A 19,102-nucleotide genomic window follows, 5' to 3' on the forward strand; every position below is an offset into this window, starting at 1 on the left:
TGTTTTCCCTGTACTAGCTAAGTACTGAAGTAGCTATTGTGAAGCCTATCCTATCACTCTCTCTTATTCAAGCCTATCAGTATGGTGACATTCACATTTCACATTGAGTTTTTCAATAGCGTCGCCTGTTAACGCTTCACTTGTGATGTCAATATGATCTCCGTTCACTTGAATTACTCCTGTGTTACTTTCCATGTCCCTATTCGAAGTATTCTCTTGTTTTACTTTCCATATCCCCATGCGAAGTACTATTACACTCTATCAACAGAAGTACGAGTACTTACAGGGATGATGAAGAATATGTTGAGAATATTGTAAAGAATGAAAGAATAAACTTATTATTATCATATTAGAGATGTTCAACTACACTTGAGTGAGACAAAATACCAACTAAAAGCTAATAAACCAGCCTAGTTAACTTCAAGGGTAGCGCGTCTGCGTTGTATCTGTTACGGTAAATGTAGAAAATCTGGTCATTGTGAAAAATTACCGGTTATTTTTAACAATTACCACTGTCATTGGTAAATGTAAGAAATAATTCTATAAAAGTAATCATTTCTCACATTTACCGGTTATTTTTCACAGTTACCAGAGGGCCTTGGTAAATGTAGGAAATCCAATCAGGAACGATTGATACGCATGCGCAGTATCTTTGTTTATCACGTGGTACTCGTTTCAACAATCATCAGGTGTTTTGAATCTTCAGGTTTAATGAAAGTGTGATTTTTTTTAAAGTGCTAATATAAATCTTTGAAAATGAACATTTGAAAAGTACTAACATTACAGAGTACAAAACTGTTCAGTAATTAGACAAGAGCGGCATTTAGGTACATTACCATAGTAATTATTTTGCAATTTAAAAGAAAGGGGTTTGGGTATGGTAATATGAAGTAGATACCGCAGGCATAACAGGCAGTGTCACAGAATTCAAGGTGACAACCTATGGGCTATGAAAGGTGTCTAATAATAGACCGAACATAACTACTTGTTGCGGTCAGGAAAGTGCCAAAGGAAGGAGACGTACCAGAAAGGACTAAAAAAATATGCTGCTGGAAATTATGCTGATTTTGGTGATAGTGTATGTATCTTGAGCTGAAAATTTTGTATATTTATATCCGACTTTCTCATTTTTCTACCAAACGCAATTACGAGCATCTTTTGAATCTATCCATCGTACTGGCATCCAAAAGATCGTTCTAGGCGTAACTATAATTATACAGCCATGACTACACATGTCTCGATATCTCCATACGATAGCATATCAGGACTCTGCTTCCATATCAGACACTGGCAGCATTCACAGAACTGCACTTGCGTCATATGGAAATTTTTAATGATAGAGATTCGGTCGGAGATTTCCCCTTCGAAGAAGATGCAGAGAACAGAGCCAAAACTCGTAAATAAGATGTTGTTTTTCGAGCTATTACTTACATAAACTTTAGTGCTCGTTGCAGCTTCACATCAAGATTTTCCTTGTAAAATAAATGAAAAAAAAATATTCCTTGTAACTTGTAATATCTTACGACTATGATCTGTAATAGCTAACAACGGCTCGTTCATTAAACTCCTGTGGTCTGTGTCTTAACATGTCTTCTGAACGTAAAAAGTGTACCTGGGCACCGCCACAGAAAAGTTTGGGTTAGATAATTTCCGCCCTAGCACAGAAAAGTTTGGGTTAGATAATTTCCGCCCTAGCCAGGATTCGAACCCAGCACCTCCGGGTTTGGGGTCAGTGCTCTTGACCGCTCGGCCACAGAGGTGGCCTGCTGACACCCTAGTTTTATTTCTCAGTGTTCACCCAGTAAAAAGATGTTACTGTTGTAATTGGCATCCTCTCGTCATATGTTGGTCACAATGCACATAATTGCACGTCCTCTCTGATCAAAATACCAACACTATCTCGGTCTCCTATCTATTGTATTCGGAACAGTTGGCAAACTAGCCACTAGCCGGACCTTCTTTAGATTGAGGACGCGTTAAGTGTGTGAGAGAGCCTCTTTAGGAAAGTGGTTCGCAAGAAGGATAGGCACGTCTTGGCCACGACGTGGTGCTCGACTGGTAAACAGGAGGCTGTGGGTTCGATCCCAGTCGAGGCATGCATATTCTTTAGATTGAGGACGCGTTAAGTGGTGTGAGAAGAGTCCTTAGGAAAGTGGTTCACAAGAAGGATATATGTACAAAACGCCTTGACCTCTACGTCACCGTGCTCGATTGGTAAACAGGAGGCCGTGGGTTCGATCTCAGTCGAGGTATGAAATTTTATCCTCATTTATTTAAGTATTTGACATAATAGAGGTCCAAGTTTTAAGTGGTAACGATGGCCTCTGGCGTTATCCTTGCCTAGTGGTTGCTTTCCACTCAAGAGTCTGCAAAAAGAAAAAAAAAAAGATAATAATAATAACGTGGACATGTGATGTCACCAAATATCAACTTCCCATCATGGTCACGCGAAAATCCAGGAACATGATCCCAATCAGGATCCATCCCTCAAGTACACCCAAGTTAAGCAACGCTAGCTCTCTTCATCAAGTTCAAGTGACTCACCATATGACAGGTGTAAAACAACAGTGGACATGTGATGTCACCAAATATCAAATTCCCATCATGGTCACGCGAAAATCCAGGAACATGATCCCAATCAGAATCCATCCCTCAAGTACACCCAAGTTAAGCAACGCTAGCTCTCTTCATCAAGTTCAAGTGACTCACCATATGACAGGTGTAAAACAACTGTAAATAGAACGTTGAACTTTTCTATTGTTTAATGTTGAGGTAAAGAACCAATTACGAAGTTAGGAAACTTGTAACTCTGCGAGAATAAAAAAATCGAGCCAATCGTAATCAAGCTTTCACTCTAGGTGTAAAACTGTACATATGTATTGACCATTACCTATACTAACTATTCTATACCTACCACTTATTATTTCATTACAAATTTTCGTCAGTAAGTGATTTTTTTTTCCAAAATTGATCCAAAACGCCTTTGACAAATGGAGTGTATGTACCTAAAGGAACGTGATGTGTCGTAATCCACCCACTCGGCACTCGACCCTTAAAATCTCTTTATGTACCTACTTTCCACTGGACCCTTGAAATCTCTTTATGTACTTAGATTTCTTGGTAAAAGCCCAATTTTTCCATAGATACATTTTGAGGTTTCGAACAGTGTGATATGAGCTGATCATGAGTATTTGGAGGAGTTTTAGATCTCTAGGTCGAAAGATAATCAGCTCATATCACACTGCTTTAGTTTCTACTAAATTGAAAATTTTAGATACTAAATTAGATTTCTACCTACAAAATAACAAATAATTCACGCTTGCATTCTACGGGCTTCTTTGTTTCAGGAAGGAAAGAAGAAATTCGAAAAGCAAACCGCCAAGTTCTGTCAAAGTCAGGAGCGATACCTGAATCTCTCCACCAAACGACAAGATGCTGTTCTCAAAGAGGTAAGTGCCTTGTAAGCTCTAGGCCGCGGGTTCGATTCCCGTCCGGGGCTGATTTTATCCTGAACAGATAATGTTCGTTCTCGGAACGGCCGGCTCTCTCCTACCCTGTCTTCCTTCCCTCTTCGATGGGACGATAAGACCTTAGCAGAGTTACAGCTCCCTTTATCAAATCTCGCGAAAAAGTTCATCGAAACTTGGTGATAATGGTGTTAATAGAGCTAGGTACTACTGCATAATATAAGCTCACGTTGTACAATAGGGCCGTGAAAAGGCCATTTACATGAACATTGTTAAATGCAAGGAAACTATGAAAATACTGGCTAATGAAAAGCCTATTACATGAAGTTTTAAATGCAAGGAAAGTATGCGCTGATATTACACCTATGACCTATATGGAGTTCCCTATTGAGGAGATGAAAGGTCAAATAGTAAAATAGTTACCGGGTGTCGCACTTTTACTTTGTACTGTCCTTCTAAAAGTCGTATAGTATAGCTATGTAAGTAAGTAGGAATATGACAAAGTGTGCTATAATCAGCTCCTACACTTTGTCGAACGACATCGCTTATCGCCTAAAATCTGGTCCACACACTTTTTTCCACTTCACCAAAATACTTACTTTCGCCTTAAGCTGAAATCAGAGTGGAACGGCAAGCATAGAGCTTTTTGCTCCCAGTTCTATGCGGTTTGCTCCCAGTTCTATGCGGTTTGCTCTCAGTTCTATGCGGTTTGCTCCCAATTAATTCTATGCGGTTTGCTCCCAGTTCTATGCAGTTTGCTCCCAGTTCTATACGGTTTTCTCCCAGTTCTATGCGGTTTGCTCCCAGTTCTATGCGGTTTGCTCCCAGTTCTATGCGGTTTGCTCTCAGTTCTCTACCTGCTCGATGCGCTGTGCTCTCCGCTCCACTCTGTTTTGAGCCTTATGTACACGAATAGACCGTCTACATCTCTACATTCTACAACAACCATTTGTAATGCGAAAACCACCCTTACCACCCTATAATGTTATGTAGGTACCTATATAACTGTAATAAAATGCATAGTAGTCCCATACAAAGACTCCCTATACCTGTACCTACCTACCTAACTTTTACTATGAACAGGGAAAACTTCCTGCATTGTTTTCAATTTTCCCGTGTTCTAAACCCAGGGTGTTAAGCTGTTAATCTATTTTAACCCATTCAGTACCCTTTGGTCCCTATGCTCAGTTGAGGTGTATTTTATTATTTGAAACAAAACTGAGTCAATATGGCCGACAAATTGGCCGACTCTTTTTCGTCTTCAACACCCTGGCTGCCAAGCTCGATCATGTTGACCCACAATGTTTCCACTCGCTTTAAATCCCTCATTTGGTTGTGTGTACATATCCTCCCTTATCTTAATATTCTTAATCCCTGTTGTATCCCTCACACAACTCGAAAATCCCTGGAGAAAGGACAAAATCCCCGAAAGTGGAATCAGTACGTAAGCGCTTGTGGCAGAAGCGGTTTGCTCCCAATTCTATGCGGTTTGCTCCCAGTTCTATGCGGTTTGCTCCCAGTTCTATGCGGTTTGCTCCCAGTTCTATACGGTTTGCTCCCAGTTCTATGCGGTTTGCTCCCAGTTCTATACGGTTTTCTCCCAGTTAGATGCGGTTTGCTCCCAATTCTATGCGGTTTGCTCCCAGTTCTATGCGGTTTGCTCCCAGTTCTATGCGGTTTGCTCTCCGCTCCACTCTGTTTTGAGCCTTATGTACACGAATAGACCGTCTACATCTCTACATTCTACAACAACCATTTGTAATGCGAAAACCACCCTTACCACCCTATCTACCTATATAACTGTAATAAAATGCATAGTATTCCCATACAAAGACTCCCTATACCTGTACCTACCAACCTAACTTTTACTATGAACAGGGAAAACTTCCTGCATTGTTTTCAATTTTCCCGTGTTCTAAACCCAGGGTGTTAAAGGTGGATTTCCACCAACGCGACTTTTGCCGCGCGACAGTGTCGCGCGGCAAAAATCGCATAGTGGAAACGTGTCGCGCGACAAGTAAGCTGAAATCAGAGTGGAACGGCAAGCATAGAGCTTTTTGCTCCCAGTTCTATGCGGTTTGCTCCCAGTTCTATGCGGTTTGCTCTCAGTTCTATGCGGTTTGCTCCCAATTAATTCTATGCGGTTATGTAGTTGATAATGGAATAGACACTTTTAGGGCTAAAAATCACCTATTTTAACTTAACGTTTTCTGTTGCATCCTTGTCACATTTGTGAACTACATACCAAATTTCAAGTTTCTAGCTCATACCGTTCCCGAGATATTGTTAAACTAGGTTCTATCTGAACTCGTACTGGTGCAGTATAGTTCATCCGATCTGAAGTTACGCCCTATAAATCCATCGTACATCTTACGCAGGACTTTGCCCTTCTGGTACATGTTCGCTTTGCCTTTCTGGTGGGAAAAGAAAAAAAAGTATAGTATAAGTAGTGCTTCATTTAGAGTCAGTTTAGAACAAGTTGTTCCAGACCAAGCCAGCCTAGTTAGCTTGGTTGCTAGCGCGTCTGTCTTGTAAGCGCTGGCCGCGGGTTCGATTTCCACCCGGGGCGGATTTTATCTGGATAACATTCGTTCTCGAAATGGCTGGCTTTCTCCTATCCTGTCTTCCTTCTCTCTTCTATTTCGGGACGATAAGACCTTAGCACTTACAGTTCCCTCTATCCAATCTCTCGAAAAAAAAAAGAAGTAAGTATGAGTCACAATCACAACATATTGATAGTCGCATCCAGAAGAATATTAATATTCATAGGTAATATAGACATGTACTTATACATTTGGATTCTTTTTCTTTGATTGGACGCAATAATTGCTTAACGAATGATGTATTTGTTTATGATAAATATGATTTTTGAAAGATGAGTGTTTCACCACCGTTTTTATTTCGTAGCAAATGAAACAACTGCTATAGATGACTTACAATATCACATCAATGTCCCTCATCTTATCGCCCATCTGAGGAAGGACATACTACGGGACGGGCATGCTACGACACAGACCAGAAACGTCTATAGCACCAGTTATTTCATTGCTATTAAAAAAAACGGTGGTGAAACACTCATCTTAAAAAAGAGGGTTCGATTCCCGCCCAGGGCGGATTTTCTCCTAAATAGGTTCGTTCTCGGAACGGCTGGTGTTCTCCTATCCCGTATTCTTTCTCTCATCGCTTTCGGAACGATAAGACCTTAGCAGTTACAGTTCCCTCTATCAAACCTCTTCAAAAAAGTTACTCCATTATTTCAAGAGAATTTGGATGGGTACGGTAGGTATGATATCTGGAATCGAACTTACTTTGGTGAGTTGTCCTACACCATCAGGGAACTTTCCTTTATAAGGATCATTCTTGTAATGTACAAGTGGAGCTCTGTTACCATGCCGAAACACCTGGAAATAACAAGCTCTATTATAGTAGTGGTTTTCGCAGATGCAAGAATAGAGTCGATAAACGGAACAACATGAAATCAACATGAGATTGCAGATTTAATCCCGAGTTTCCTCACAAGACTGAGAGCCTTAGCAGGCGTCCACAACGGAGTCCCGACCCTTGACCATACCCTAGTACAGGCTTGTCCAACCCGCGGCCCGCATGCGGCCCGCGAGCTCATTTTTGCGGCCCGCGAAGGCTTGCCTAAAAATTGAACGAAAATGGGAAATAACAGTAAATAAAATAAATAATGCATGAAAATTTTCGAATTTATAAAAATTATCCCAGTTTACCTTACAAATTTCATATAGTTAGTTTCTAATTCTAGGTACCATCAATTGTAATTACATTACACCAGGCCATACCCCCCCCCCCTGATACCAATAGTATGGATGGATTCTCAATTAGAATAGTAGCAAATTGAAGAGAAAGTGTCAACCAGGGGCTTAACAACGAAATTGATTCTCTTTTCTACGTATATTGATAAAAAAACGTTATTAACCCGTTCGGGCATCTTGCAAAAAATAATGGTGAAAATTTCATTAACCATTTCATGCCCCAGACAGCTTTGTTCAGAAAAGGTCTTTATCCAGAGAAGGTTCGTTCCCGGAACGGAACGGCTGGCGACTGGTTTTCTCTTAACCTGATTTTTTTGAGCTTTGATAGAGGGACTGTAACTGCTTAGGTCTTATGGTCCCGAAATCGAAGAGAAAAGGAAGACAGGATTGAAGAAATCCAGCCGCTCCGAGAACGAACAATAACCGTTCAGGGTAAAATCGGCCGTCGGGGCGGGAATCGAATCCACGGCCTAGCGCTTACAAGACAGACGCACTACCAACCAAGCTAACTAGACTGGCTATCCTGTTATTTTCTCTTCAATTTCGGGACGATAAGACCTCGGTAGTTTCAATTTTTTTATAGCGCTAGGCCGCGGGTTCGATTCCCGCCCGGGGCGGATTTTATCCTGATGGGATAATGTTTGTTCTCGGAACGGCTGGCTTTCTCCTGGGAAGTAGAAGCTTTAGGCAGTTAGGGAAGGAAATAAGCATCGCGACGTACCTATCTAACAAACAGTCAACCGATACTGGAAGAGTGCCATTCTAAAAATCGGATAGTAAAGTCTAAAAATCTTATACATATCACGATTTTATCCTGTTTGTAATGGTATCCGAATGGATCTAAATGCATGATCCCCTCGTAATGAGAACTCAGTTACTCATGGTCGGTTCAACAAAGTGAGTTTGAATTAAACTCGGTTTAAGTTTAACTCTTGGATTAAACAATCTGATTGGCTACTCTGGCGAGAGTTTACTCTAGGGCCGAGAGTCCAAACTGCAATGTACCGGGGAAGGATGCTCCAAATTTATGGAGCCTGGCCTACAGTACAGGTGAAAAATTGAGCTCGAGGAGGGATTCGGGCGCCTTACCGCCCCCTTCAGTACGGCCCTACCACTCGGCCACAGCTGCTTATCTCACCTTGGTCAACCGGGTAGGAGTGTCCTTACACGTCAGGGTTGTCCTCACATATCAGGGGTGTCTTCATATGTCTACAAGTCACCGTTTCCTTCTCTGATTGACTGTAGACCTGTCTGTCCTCTCTCCACTATGGTGTATCCTACACTCTTGCTCCCAATCCTCAGGAATCACGTATTGGCTGATCTCAATGAATTTCTCCAGCGTACACGGAGACCCGCAGTCTGGTATCGAAATATCCTGCGGGGTCTCGTCGTTGAAACTCCGCAGATATTTCACCTGAAATGAAGGAGAATTTTTTGACTGTAGACCTGTCTGTCCTCTCTCCACTATGGTGTATCCTACACTCTTGCTCCCAATCCTCAGGAATCACGTATTGGCTGATCTCAATGAATTTCTCCAGCGTACAAGGAGACCCGCAGTCTGGTATCGAAATATCCTGCGGGGTCTCGTCGTTGAAACTCCGCAGATATTTCACCTGAAATGAAGGAGAATTTTTATTAGATGTGATTTTATCGGATTCTGAATATTATTCTGAAGTGGTCTTTGCTCAAAGTTTTTCAAAATTTCTTCAGCGTTAGTCCGGGCAATGATTAGTCCAGTTATATGGGTGTGGATATCTAAACCGCAGAATACACATGAGGTGTAGTAATAATGTAGCAGTAAATGTACCATTTATAGCGACAAAAATATTTAAACACTAAAATCTAAATTTACATTCAAACTAATTAATTGAAATGATAAAAAGGATTTAAAGGAGAATTTTTCAAGAAATGTAAATTTCATTGTTGTAAATAAAGTTGTTTGTTATTTTCCAAAGTCGATAAGGCCGTAGAATCTTCTTGAAGATGTGTTGAGTAAGTAAGAAATGCCGATTTATTACAAAAAACGCGATGCTTGCTCCAAGACAGATGGACTTCAATCCAGTTCTTTTGCAGGATCAAAATCAGTGTCAAGAAGTATGATTACTCCTATCTGGTGTAAAATGTTTCACTATTCTTCTGTGACTGGAGAGTGGCCTAAACAAATAGTAGGAATCGGGCTTTCAGGGAAACTTTGGTCCACGACCTACAAAAGAGACTAACCCCCACCAAGTCACTTACTTTGACCGTATACTGATTTGACTCGCTTCTGTACATCTCGAAAGCAAGCAGGAAAAACTGTTTGATACTTAGATCAAAGGTTAAATGAATGCCAGCCTAGTTAGCTTAATTGGTAGTGCGTCTGCCTTGTAAGCGCTAGGCCGCGGGTTCGATTCTCGCCCGGGGCGGATTTTGTCCTGATGGGATGGCTTTCTCCTGAAAAGGAGAAAAAAGTCATTTTATAATGTTTAACCCTGCCGGAATGCGAATTCGAACCTCCTACTTGATAGGCCAGTGTGATAATCAAGTACTCATCGATATGATTTATGTGTGATAATCAAGTACTAATCGATATGATTTATCAAATAATAATAACAGTGGTGAAAAATGCAACTGAATTTTGCCGAATGGAAAAGCACTCGCTATTTTAAATTGGGATGGTAAAAAACGGAAAAAAATGTAATGGGACAAAATAGATTTCCTTTAAAAAAAAAAAAAATCTATAGCTTTTTTTTCAGTAATAGATCCAGTGTCGAATCAGTGAAAACAACAGTGTAACAAATGCCGATCTTACCACAGAGATTTTTCAGTTAATCTAGAGTTCAAGAAATACTTGTCTGTGTAAAGGTGGATTTCCACCAACGCGACCTCTGTCGTGCGACAAAATCGCGCGACAATGTCGCGCGACGTCACCTGTTTTCACTTGCAACATTTGTCGCGCGACGTGACCTGTTAAAAATTAAAGCACTCCCCGACAAAATCGCGCGACGATGTCGCGCGACGTGACCTGTTTCCACTCGCAATTAAAAAATATTTTAATTTATTATTTTTTTTAAGCTGTGTATTCAACGTGATATAGGGTGATGAAAATTATAAAAAAAAATTAAGAACTTTCTAGAAAATGTGGACTCCTTGTTCCTCCTGAGTCCTTCCATATCCGCATTTCCTGTAACATTTCTACTGATCAAGATTCCAGAAGTCCTGATTTCATGAAATTGACGTTTCGCAGTTTGATCTTTAATAGCCGGTCGGCCGGTCCACAAAGTGAGACTCGGTTTAAGTTAAACTCCCTGATTAAGTAATCTGATTGGTTGATTTAAAAAATTTCAGTCAATCAGATTTTTTCATCCAAGAGTTCAAGTTCAATTTTAAAATCACTTTGTGGACCTGGCTATGAGAAGATATAATCAAACCGATCCATGTCATTCGGCCTTCCATCAGCCGAATTAAAAGGTATCCCCGGATCGGGGGTATAGGGGAGAGAATCACATTTTAAGAGATCTTGGTTTTAAGAGTATAACCATTTACAATCCAAAACCTACACAATCCCCAAAATTTTGATCAATATTGTGAGAAAGTCTAGAGAAATACGTTACCTACATAACACGAGGAAAGTTATTTTTTCTTTTTGAACGGAACTCTTCGCCGATTCTTCTCGCTAAAAAAATCACCCTCCTTTTGATGCGTGATTTTTTTAGAAATTACAATACGCGGAAACGTCCCTCCGCCCCCCGCGAAGGCTGAGCGAAGCCGTACAAATTGTTTCACCCTTCTTTTTATGTTTTTTTAGGGGGAGAAGCGAGCTTTCTCCTCTTCGTGTCTTTTTTTTTATGTTTTCCTTGGCTTTATTTTTCGTTTATTTTCCCCTATCGATTTTTGTCATAAAACACACAGACGGATACGCTTGCGTCGGCCAGAATTTTCATTATTTCTTCTTTTGTTTTTCTTAATGGAATCCTTTTATCCGTGTTTTGTTTGTCGAAAGCTATTCAAAGTTTGTTGTCTTTTCTTATCTTATACGTGAAGAAAACTAATTGGCCCGTGTGTGGATGTGCAATTTTTTTTCCTACTTTCCTTATTTTTCCTTGTGTGTGCAGAATTGATAAGAGATAAAACACTCAGTTTTTAGGCATAATTTGTGATTGTTACTTTCCTTATTTTTCCTTGTGTGTGCAGAATTGATAAGAGATAAAACACTCAGTTTTTAGGCATAATTTGTGATTGTAAATCGTGTTTTATCAGTTTTTGAAGAAAGATCTGAGGATGTGTTTTTATGTTCTTTGAGAAAAGCCCCCGAATTTTTCAAGGACTTTTTCTTCAGTGTTGAAATTCCGTCTTTACGATTTTCATTTACATTTTTGGCCTCCTCACTTTTTTCTTTATTTTTCTTGTAGATTTTGTAGGTATTCTTTATTTATTCAACGTATTACTATGAAATTTCTAATCAGTGTAATTACGATTATCTACTATCAGGCAGACGCACTACCAACTAAGCTAACTAGGCTGGCACTAATATTTTATTGTCTTTGTTTTTCAGAACACCACAGAGACAATGATCTTAGCATCGTGTGTACGCCGAATGTCAGACTCCATAGAGAAACGCTTCTGTTTCGATTTAACGCCGCAAGATAGACCTGGAGTAGTCTACACGTTACAGGTAAATCATCTACAATCTATCTACCTCTATACATATAAATAAAGTTGTACATTTGTCTGTACATTGCTTAGAATCGTGAAATTTTTAGTTATTCTTACATACAATCCATCTACCTCTATACATATAAATAAAGTTGTACATTTGTCTGTACATTGCTTAGAATCGTGAAATTTTTAGTTATTCTTACCCCGTATGCACCAAGGATCCCAAAAATCACATTAGAAAAATTTCTGCATGTCTGTCTGTTACGCTGATAGACCTGTTTTTGTCACTCTTTTTGCGAGAAAACGGCTCGACCGATTTGGATGCAATTTTTTGTGGTTGGTAACAAGAGTACTGACGGTAACATAGGCTACTTAAAATTGTCACATTCCATCCTGATTCAAAATGGCGGCGTTTCAAAGCCATGCCTCTTACGCCGCGCTAATCCTGTACATAGCACAAGCTTCCCCATCCCTGGCACAAGCTCTGCTTATACGGATGGGTATACCATTTATAAAAATTTAGTATGTTCTGAGAGTTGTGTAAATGGAAACTTAATAAATTTAAAAATTGATAAATAAAATACAACTTCTCTCTTCACCTCCACAGGCATTATCGGAAGAGGACAGGAAGCAGTGGATGGATGTAATGGACGGGAAAGAGCCTACCTACGGGTTACCTTCTACCCCACTGAGTGGTCCTAGACCTGAAGAGAGAACATTGGATGAGACAGGATTCGTGTTTGTCAAGAAGTGTATTCAAGTAGTGGAAGCCAGAGGTAAGTGAGAATAACTATCTATACCTACCTAATTAGTCCTTAACTACCTATGTACCTACCTAAGTATAACAGATTAGTTTAGTCTAATGCTCCGAATTTCAGGTTGAAACTTTTGTTAGGTATCAATTATTTACATATTTATTACCAACCCTTAACATCAAGTGATATTCAATTGGTCGCGTTCATTCCAATTTTTACTTTCTATTATGTACTATCATCACTAGCGAAGCTATACTAATAATGATTATTTTCTGCAGAACTTCTTGGTGCTTTCTCAATAGTGCTACTGGTTGATTTCTGCTCATTTTTCCGAGTTAATTTATTTCCTGATAATTTTGAATAACAAAGAGACTCACTTCATTCAAATGGTGCTCCTTCACTGCAAGGTTTCTCTGCTCGGACAAAGTAATTAACTTAATTAAGTAATTAAGTATCAATAGTTATTTTTTATTAACTATTAGTACTATCAATTAATTGCCAATTTCTCAATCAAGGTCTACGGTCTATGGTCGATCGACAGCGTCTGAAACTCGCCCGTAGTATAAAGTTTATTATCTATTCTTATTATTCTGCTTTCGGTCTTACTTTGGTCGACAGGTACACCTAATCAGGTCTACCTTATGGTGTGTTCATCAGGTGTCAGTCAGGTAAAGTTAGGAAATGTGTAACTCTGCGAGAATAAAAAAATCGAGCCAATCGTAATCAAGCTTTCACTGTAGGTGTAAAACTGTACATATGTATTGACCAAGCTTTCACTCTAGGTGTAAAACTGTACATATGTATTGACCATTATCTATACTAACTATTCTATACCTACCACTTATTATTTCATTACAAATTTTCGTCAGTAAATGATTTTTTTTTTTTTTTTTTCAAAATTGATCCAAAACGCCCTTGACAAATGGAGTGTATGTACTTAAAGGAACGTGATGTGTCCTATAAAGTTTATTATGTATTATTATTATTCTGCTTTCGGTCTTACTTTGGTCGACAGGTACACCTAATCAGGTCTACCTTATGGTGTGTTCATCAGGTGTCAGTCAGGTGTACCTGTCAGGTCTACCTGGTAGTGAGTGGCTGACCTAATGATACGATGTCCACCGAAATTTCTGAAAAGGTTTTTCTCTGCTTCACCGCAAATAAATAATTGGAGATATTATTCCATCATGTATTGTGTTTGCAGGCAGATGCCAGTTTGGAGATGGAGCAGCGGCATTTCATTCAGGCCAGTCTGGAGTACGTGTTTCGAATCCAGGAGGTGGTTTTTCTCTGCTTCACCGCAAATAAATAATTGGAGATATTATTTCATCATGTGTTTGCAGGCAGATGCCAGTTTGGAGATGGAGCAGCGGCATTTCATTCAGGCCAGTCTGGAGTACGTGTTTCGAATCCAGGAGGTGAGAAATAATTTTATTACATATTTATTTACTGTCGAATAACATGCCATTATGAAGTCTGGCTGGGGGCTTTAAACAGGGAGTAGACCAAGTTAGTCTGGCTGGGGGACTTCAAACAGGGAGGGTACCAGCTTGAAATTTCCGTTTCTAAAGAAATAGCAAAGGTTGAGTGCAAAGGGCATCCCACTCGTAAAAATTTTGCAGTCAAAACAAATTGTGCCGGCTGTGTGGAGTAGTGGTCAAGACGCTCGCCTGATAAACAGGAGGGCGTGGGTTCATTTTCAGCCGAGGTATGGAATTTTATCCTCATCATTATTTGAAAGTTTGACCACAGAATAGTAGCCTATTGATTCTTTTTCTACTCGAGAAGAGACTCAAATAGTCAATATGTACTTACCATCTGGATCAACACAAAAGCACGACAAACTAACCTGTTAGCATATTTACTTGTGCTAATTTTTGACGTCTCTGGGATTCGAACCCCAAGACCTTGTTATGTACTTACCATCTGGGTCAACACAAAAGCACGACAAACTAACCTGTTAGCATATTTACTTGTGCTAATTTTTGACGTCTCTGGGATTCGAACCCCAAGACCTTGACATGACAGTCAAGTGCGTTACCATAGGACTAACCATGGCCCTTTTTTTCCAGGTTCAAGAGCGGAAGAAGTTTGAATTTGTCGAGATACTGTTGGGGTTTATGTTCGGCTGGCTTACGTTCTATCATCAAGCATACGAAGTCGCTGAAGATTTCAAGCCTTACATGCGAGAGCTCCAGTTGTGTTCCTTTTTCAGGTTCAAGAACGGAAGAAGTTTGAATTTGTCGAGATACTGCTGGGGTTTATGTTCGGCTGGCTTACGTTCTATCATCAAGCATACGAAGTCGCTGAAGATTTCAAGCCTTACATGCGAGAGCTCCAGTTTAGAATACAAAAGGTAAGTCGACAATCCTCGGCATTTAAGGAATACACACCATGAACAATATTTTGTATTTTTATTCAATAAAATTTGACTTGATTTGATCAACATGAATTGAACTTTCTGAAAAATTTGGTCTCTATTTAGAAACGTTTTTTAGACTTATCTCTAGAAAATAGGTTAATTTTTTAACTAACCATAGTAACCATGAAAGTTCTGTCCTTCCCGATCTTAATGTTCTGTTTTGTGAAAAACATTCGACTTTTTTTTAAGTGAGGTAACTAAAAAAAAAGGTCCACTTTCAAGTTCTGTTTTGTGGAACTGTTTGATTTTTCCTTACGAAGCAATGCAATGGTATGATTTTGAGTGCCTAAATAAATAATAACAGCAGATTTTTATTATTATTATTTTTTAAATCGAATTGATCTCTGAGTTCTTCTAATTGATTTGAATTGGTTTGGTTTTCTTTTTCCCTCATGCGTGCTGTGTGCCTTCCATTTACTAACATCCCGTGTGCCACTCATCTCATCACTGGGGGACTTTCTGAACTGGGTCACTTTCCCTTGACTGTGTGACTCATCTGAAATTGTGCCCCTCACTTCAACCGTGTTACTTTCCTCAACTGTGTCACTTGACCTATGACTGTGTGACTCGTCTGAAATTGTGTCCCTTTTCTGACCTGGGTCACTTGTCACATGGGATATGATAGACAAGAGAAAATTTCAATGCAACACGTGATAAAACAGAATCTCTTATGAGGAAAATGTTGGAAATGCGACAACAGGTGAGTAAGAATTTTCTGCCTCTCGGGGATTCGAACCCAGCACCTCCGAATAGAGAGTCAGTGCTCTTAACCATTCGGCCACAGAGGTGGTCACAATGGCCAATCACAAGTTGTGCCCTAATTCAAAGGAAGAAAATGCCCTACAATAACTTACATATATTATTTAGCTTTGCGAAAGAGAGAAAGGAGAAATACTGAAAGAAAACCTTTTCCACTAGAGTAGACAGACAATGGTGAAATTTTAACCTGGAAAAATGATAGGGGGAGGAGAGTTAAAAAGGGTCAATATGTTGTTCTAGATTGTACTCCTGCACATTTCAATTGTGACTTTTAATGTCGGGAAAGTGAGGTATAAATAGTACAATGTTCGTAAAAAGTACAATGGCAGAGAATATAGTTTAACCCTGTCTACCTACGTACCTACATATGGAGTTTATAATCAGAAAATGGACATGGCATTTTTTTTTTTTACAGGAAGGTAATTTATTTTTTCAAGTTTAATCGTGTGTTTCTCTTCTATTTCATCAAGTTTCATTAAGTGTTTCTCTGTTTCATTTTAGAAACCTGACTCGGGCAGTTCAAACAAAGTGTATTCCCGAGAAGGCTATTTGTACCTGATGGAGAAAAGTAAGTAACAACTGACCATTATTTTATTCCTAGTTGTATTTACAGCATTTTACACCCATGTTCATGAAATAAATAAATCCAGCCTAGTTAGCTTGGTTGGCAGCGCGTCTGCCTCGTAAGCTCTAGGCCGCGGGTTCGATTCCCCCCCGGAGCGGATTTTATCATGAAGGGATAATGTTCGTTCTCGGAATGGTTGGCCTTCTCTCTTCGCTTTCGGGACGATGTGATTGGCTGATTGGTCAAAGTAGACTTCAGTCTGACTTGAGAGCGAGATTCCGAGTGAGATCTACAGACTAGGTCTGATGTTTCTTGATTTTTGTTCACAGAGGCTTTTGGTACAACCTGGACCAAACACTACTGCATGTACCAAAGAGACAAGAAGGAATTCATCATGATTCCTTACAACCAAATGACAGGCAAATTTGTAAGTATACTCAGTCAATTTATTTCTTGTACAGTGCTACTGAACCTCGATTATGTCAACTCTCTATTATTTTAACCCCAAAATGAGTTCTTCTTTTTCCAAGTGTTCAAACTAACGAGACTAATGACAAAGAAAATGTCGATAAGACATGATTTTTGTTTCTTAGGTCGTTTTCAAAATTTCATAGGGTATTTATTAACCATGTTGTTCTTTTGTATCTAAATGTTGCCCCTTTTTTATTGTTTTATACGGAATTTCAATTATTTCAAATTTAGAGGGACTGATGAGGTCCCGAAAGCGAAAAGAGAAGGAAGACAGAAAGCAAGCCGTTCCGAGAGTGAACCTCACCATTTTAGGATAAAATCCGCCCCGGACGTGAATCGAACCCGCGAAGAAGCTCTTACAAGGCAGACGCACTTTCAGCCAAGCTAACTAGGCTGGCCTTGAAAAAAAAATCGCTAGTTACTACTATTTTTTTTTTTTTTTTTTTTTTAAAGGGGTTGAAAGAAAAATTTTAGTTTGGAAAAAAATAAGCGGAAAGTAATTTAAGTAAAAAAATAATTGGAGTAAAAAGTACCGTAAAAAGTTAGAGAGCAACTAACTGCCAAAGAAAATTTGCGAAACAAAATTTGGTTGGACTGTGACAGCGAAAAATTTAGTAAAGAAAAAGAGTTTTGTTTTTTTGTTTTTTTTTTTTTTTTTTTTTTTTTTTTTTTTTTTTTTTTTTTTTAAGAGGTTTGACAGAGGGAACTGTAACTCTAGGGTCTTATCGTCCCGAAATCGGAGAGAGAAGGAAGACAGGATAGGAGAAAGCCAGCCGTTCCGAGAACGAACATTATCCCATCAGGATAAAATCCGCCCCGGGCGGGAATCGAACCCGCGGCCTAGCGCTTACGAGGCAGACGCACTACCAACTAAGCTAACTAGGCTGGCACTAATATTTTATTGTCTTTGTTTTTCAGAACACCACAGAGACAATGATCTTAGCATCGTGTGTACGCCGAATGTCGGACTCCATAGAGAAACGCTTCTGTTTCGATTTAACGCCGCAAGATAGACCTGGAGTAGTCTACACGTTACAGGTAAGTCATATACAATCTATCTACCTCTATACATATAAATAAAGTTGTACATTTGTCTGTACATTGCTTAGAATCGTGAAATTTTTAGTTATTCTTACCCCGTATGCACCAAGGATCCCAAAAATCACATTAGAAAAATTTCTGCATGTCTGTCTGTTACGCTGATAGACCTGTTTTTGTCACTCTTTTTGCGAGAAAACGGCTCGACCGATTTGGATGCAATTTTTTGTGGTTGGTAACAAGAGTACTGACGGTAACATAGGCTACTTAAAATTGTCACATTCCATCCTGATTCAAAATGGCGGCGTTTCAAAGCCATGCCTCTTACGCCGCGCTAATCCTGTACATAGCACAAGCTCTGCTTATACGGATGGGCATACCATTTATAAAAATTTAGTATGTTCTGAGAGTTGTGTAAATGGAAACTTAATAAATTTAAAAATTGATAAATAAAATACAACTTCATATATAGCCAAAAAACCAAAAAACCTGGTTTTTGGGGGATTTTTTTTCACATTTTCTCACACAAATGAGCTGTGATCTCGAAATTTGTCGCGACGACCTATGAACTCAAAGCGAGAAAGTTTTAGATAAGACTTCAGTCGATCATTTAAGACCGGTTTTAGCGTCACCTATGTTAAGCTACGCCGAGCAAGGCCAATAAATCGATGGGTGACTTGAACATTATTTTGGGAATAAAGGGAGAACGGGCTCTAGTCTTGATTTTAAATCATTACATGAAAGTAAAATCAAATCAAGAAGAATAATAATAAACTGAATATTAAACAAATTATAGGTAGGTACATAGGTACTGATTTTCTCTAATCACTACGGGCTGAAAAATTCCCGGAGGGACGGACCCCGCTTGTTTTAACCTAAGCCCTAATTTTGTTTTGTTTTGTTTTTTACATTTACCATACATTTATTTATTTATCATGCTCATTTACAAAAATATTATGCATAATTTACATACATACTAATACTAATGTAATCTTACATACTAATACTAATGATCTAAGACATGTCATGTTTTGTTTTAATGGTCCTTTCTCTCTCCCCTGGTAGGTCTGGAAGAGCAAGGTCTGTACAGAGTGGTGGGTGTGGCGTCCAAAGTATCCAAACTACTCAGCATGGTCCGCATACTCAGGTTTATTCCAGAGAAAAGCTGTGAGTCCATATACTATCCCATTAAGAGGATACCAAGAGGT

The 19,102-nt window shown here is 39.3% G+C and overlaps 2 protein-coding genes across 2 annotated transcripts in view; one reads left to right on the top strand and one right to left on the bottom strand.

The window, feature by feature from the left end:
* Positions 1 to 19,102, top strand: part of LOC103507749 (rho GTPase-activating protein 26) — a gene marked incomplete at its 3' end in the record, with an annotated part of 33,487 nt that overhangs the window by 5,755 nt on the left and 8,630 nt on the right. The window contains exons 3-9 of the mRNA XM_017443460.2: positions 3,348 to 3,449; positions 13,844 to 13,918; positions 14,855 to 14,995; positions 15,687 to 15,761; positions 16,322 to 16,388; positions 16,715 to 16,812; positions 17,775 to 17,894. Of these exons, the coding sequence (XP_017298949.1) occupies positions 3,348 to 3,449; positions 13,844 to 13,918; positions 14,855 to 14,995; positions 15,687 to 15,761; positions 16,322 to 16,388; positions 16,715 to 16,812; positions 17,775 to 17,894 (678 nt within the window). The remainder of the gene's footprint in view (positions 1 to 3,347; positions 3,450 to 13,843; positions 13,919 to 14,854; positions 14,996 to 15,686; positions 15,762 to 16,321; positions 16,389 to 16,714; positions 16,813 to 17,774; positions 17,895 to 19,102) is intronic.
* On the bottom strand, positions 8,000 to 9,536 carry LOC103507740 (lysosomal acid phosphatase-like). Its single transcript, XM_008472242.2, has 3 exons — positions 9,485 to 9,536; positions 8,693 to 8,859; positions 8,000 to 8,493 (listed from the first exon to the last, which is right to left on the bottom strand). The coding sequence occupies exons 1-3, from the start codon at positions 9,518 to 9,520 to the stop codon at positions 8,463 to 8,465; spliced, it is 234 nt and encodes a 77-aa protein (XP_008470464.1). The 5' UTR covers positions 9,521 to 9,536; the 3' UTR covers positions 8,000 to 8,462.

This window comes from Diaphorina citri, unplaced genomic scaffold (genome assembly GCF_000475195.1).
Source record: "Diaphorina citri unplaced genomic scaffold, Diaci psyllid genome assembly version 1.1 scaffold339, whole genome shotgun sequence".
In the NCBI taxonomy this organism is placed as follows: domain Eukaryota; kingdom Metazoa; phylum Arthropoda; class Insecta; order Hemiptera; family Psyllidae; genus Diaphorina; species Diaphorina citri.

Bases quoted from the DNA above. Each gene is read 5' to 3' on its own strand.
- LOC103507740 (XM_008472242.2), bottom strand. From the start codon at position 9,520: ATGTACAGAAGCGAGTCAAATCAGTATACGGTCAAA. The intron at 8,860-9,484 runs GTAAGTGACTTG...CCTTCATTTCAG, and splicing joins CAAATCAGTATACGGTCAAA to GTGAAATATCTGCGGAGTTT. The intron at 8,494-8,692 runs GTCTACAGTCAA...GAGGACAGACAG, and splicing joins AGTGGAGAGAGGACAGACAG to GTCTACAGTCAATCAGAGAA.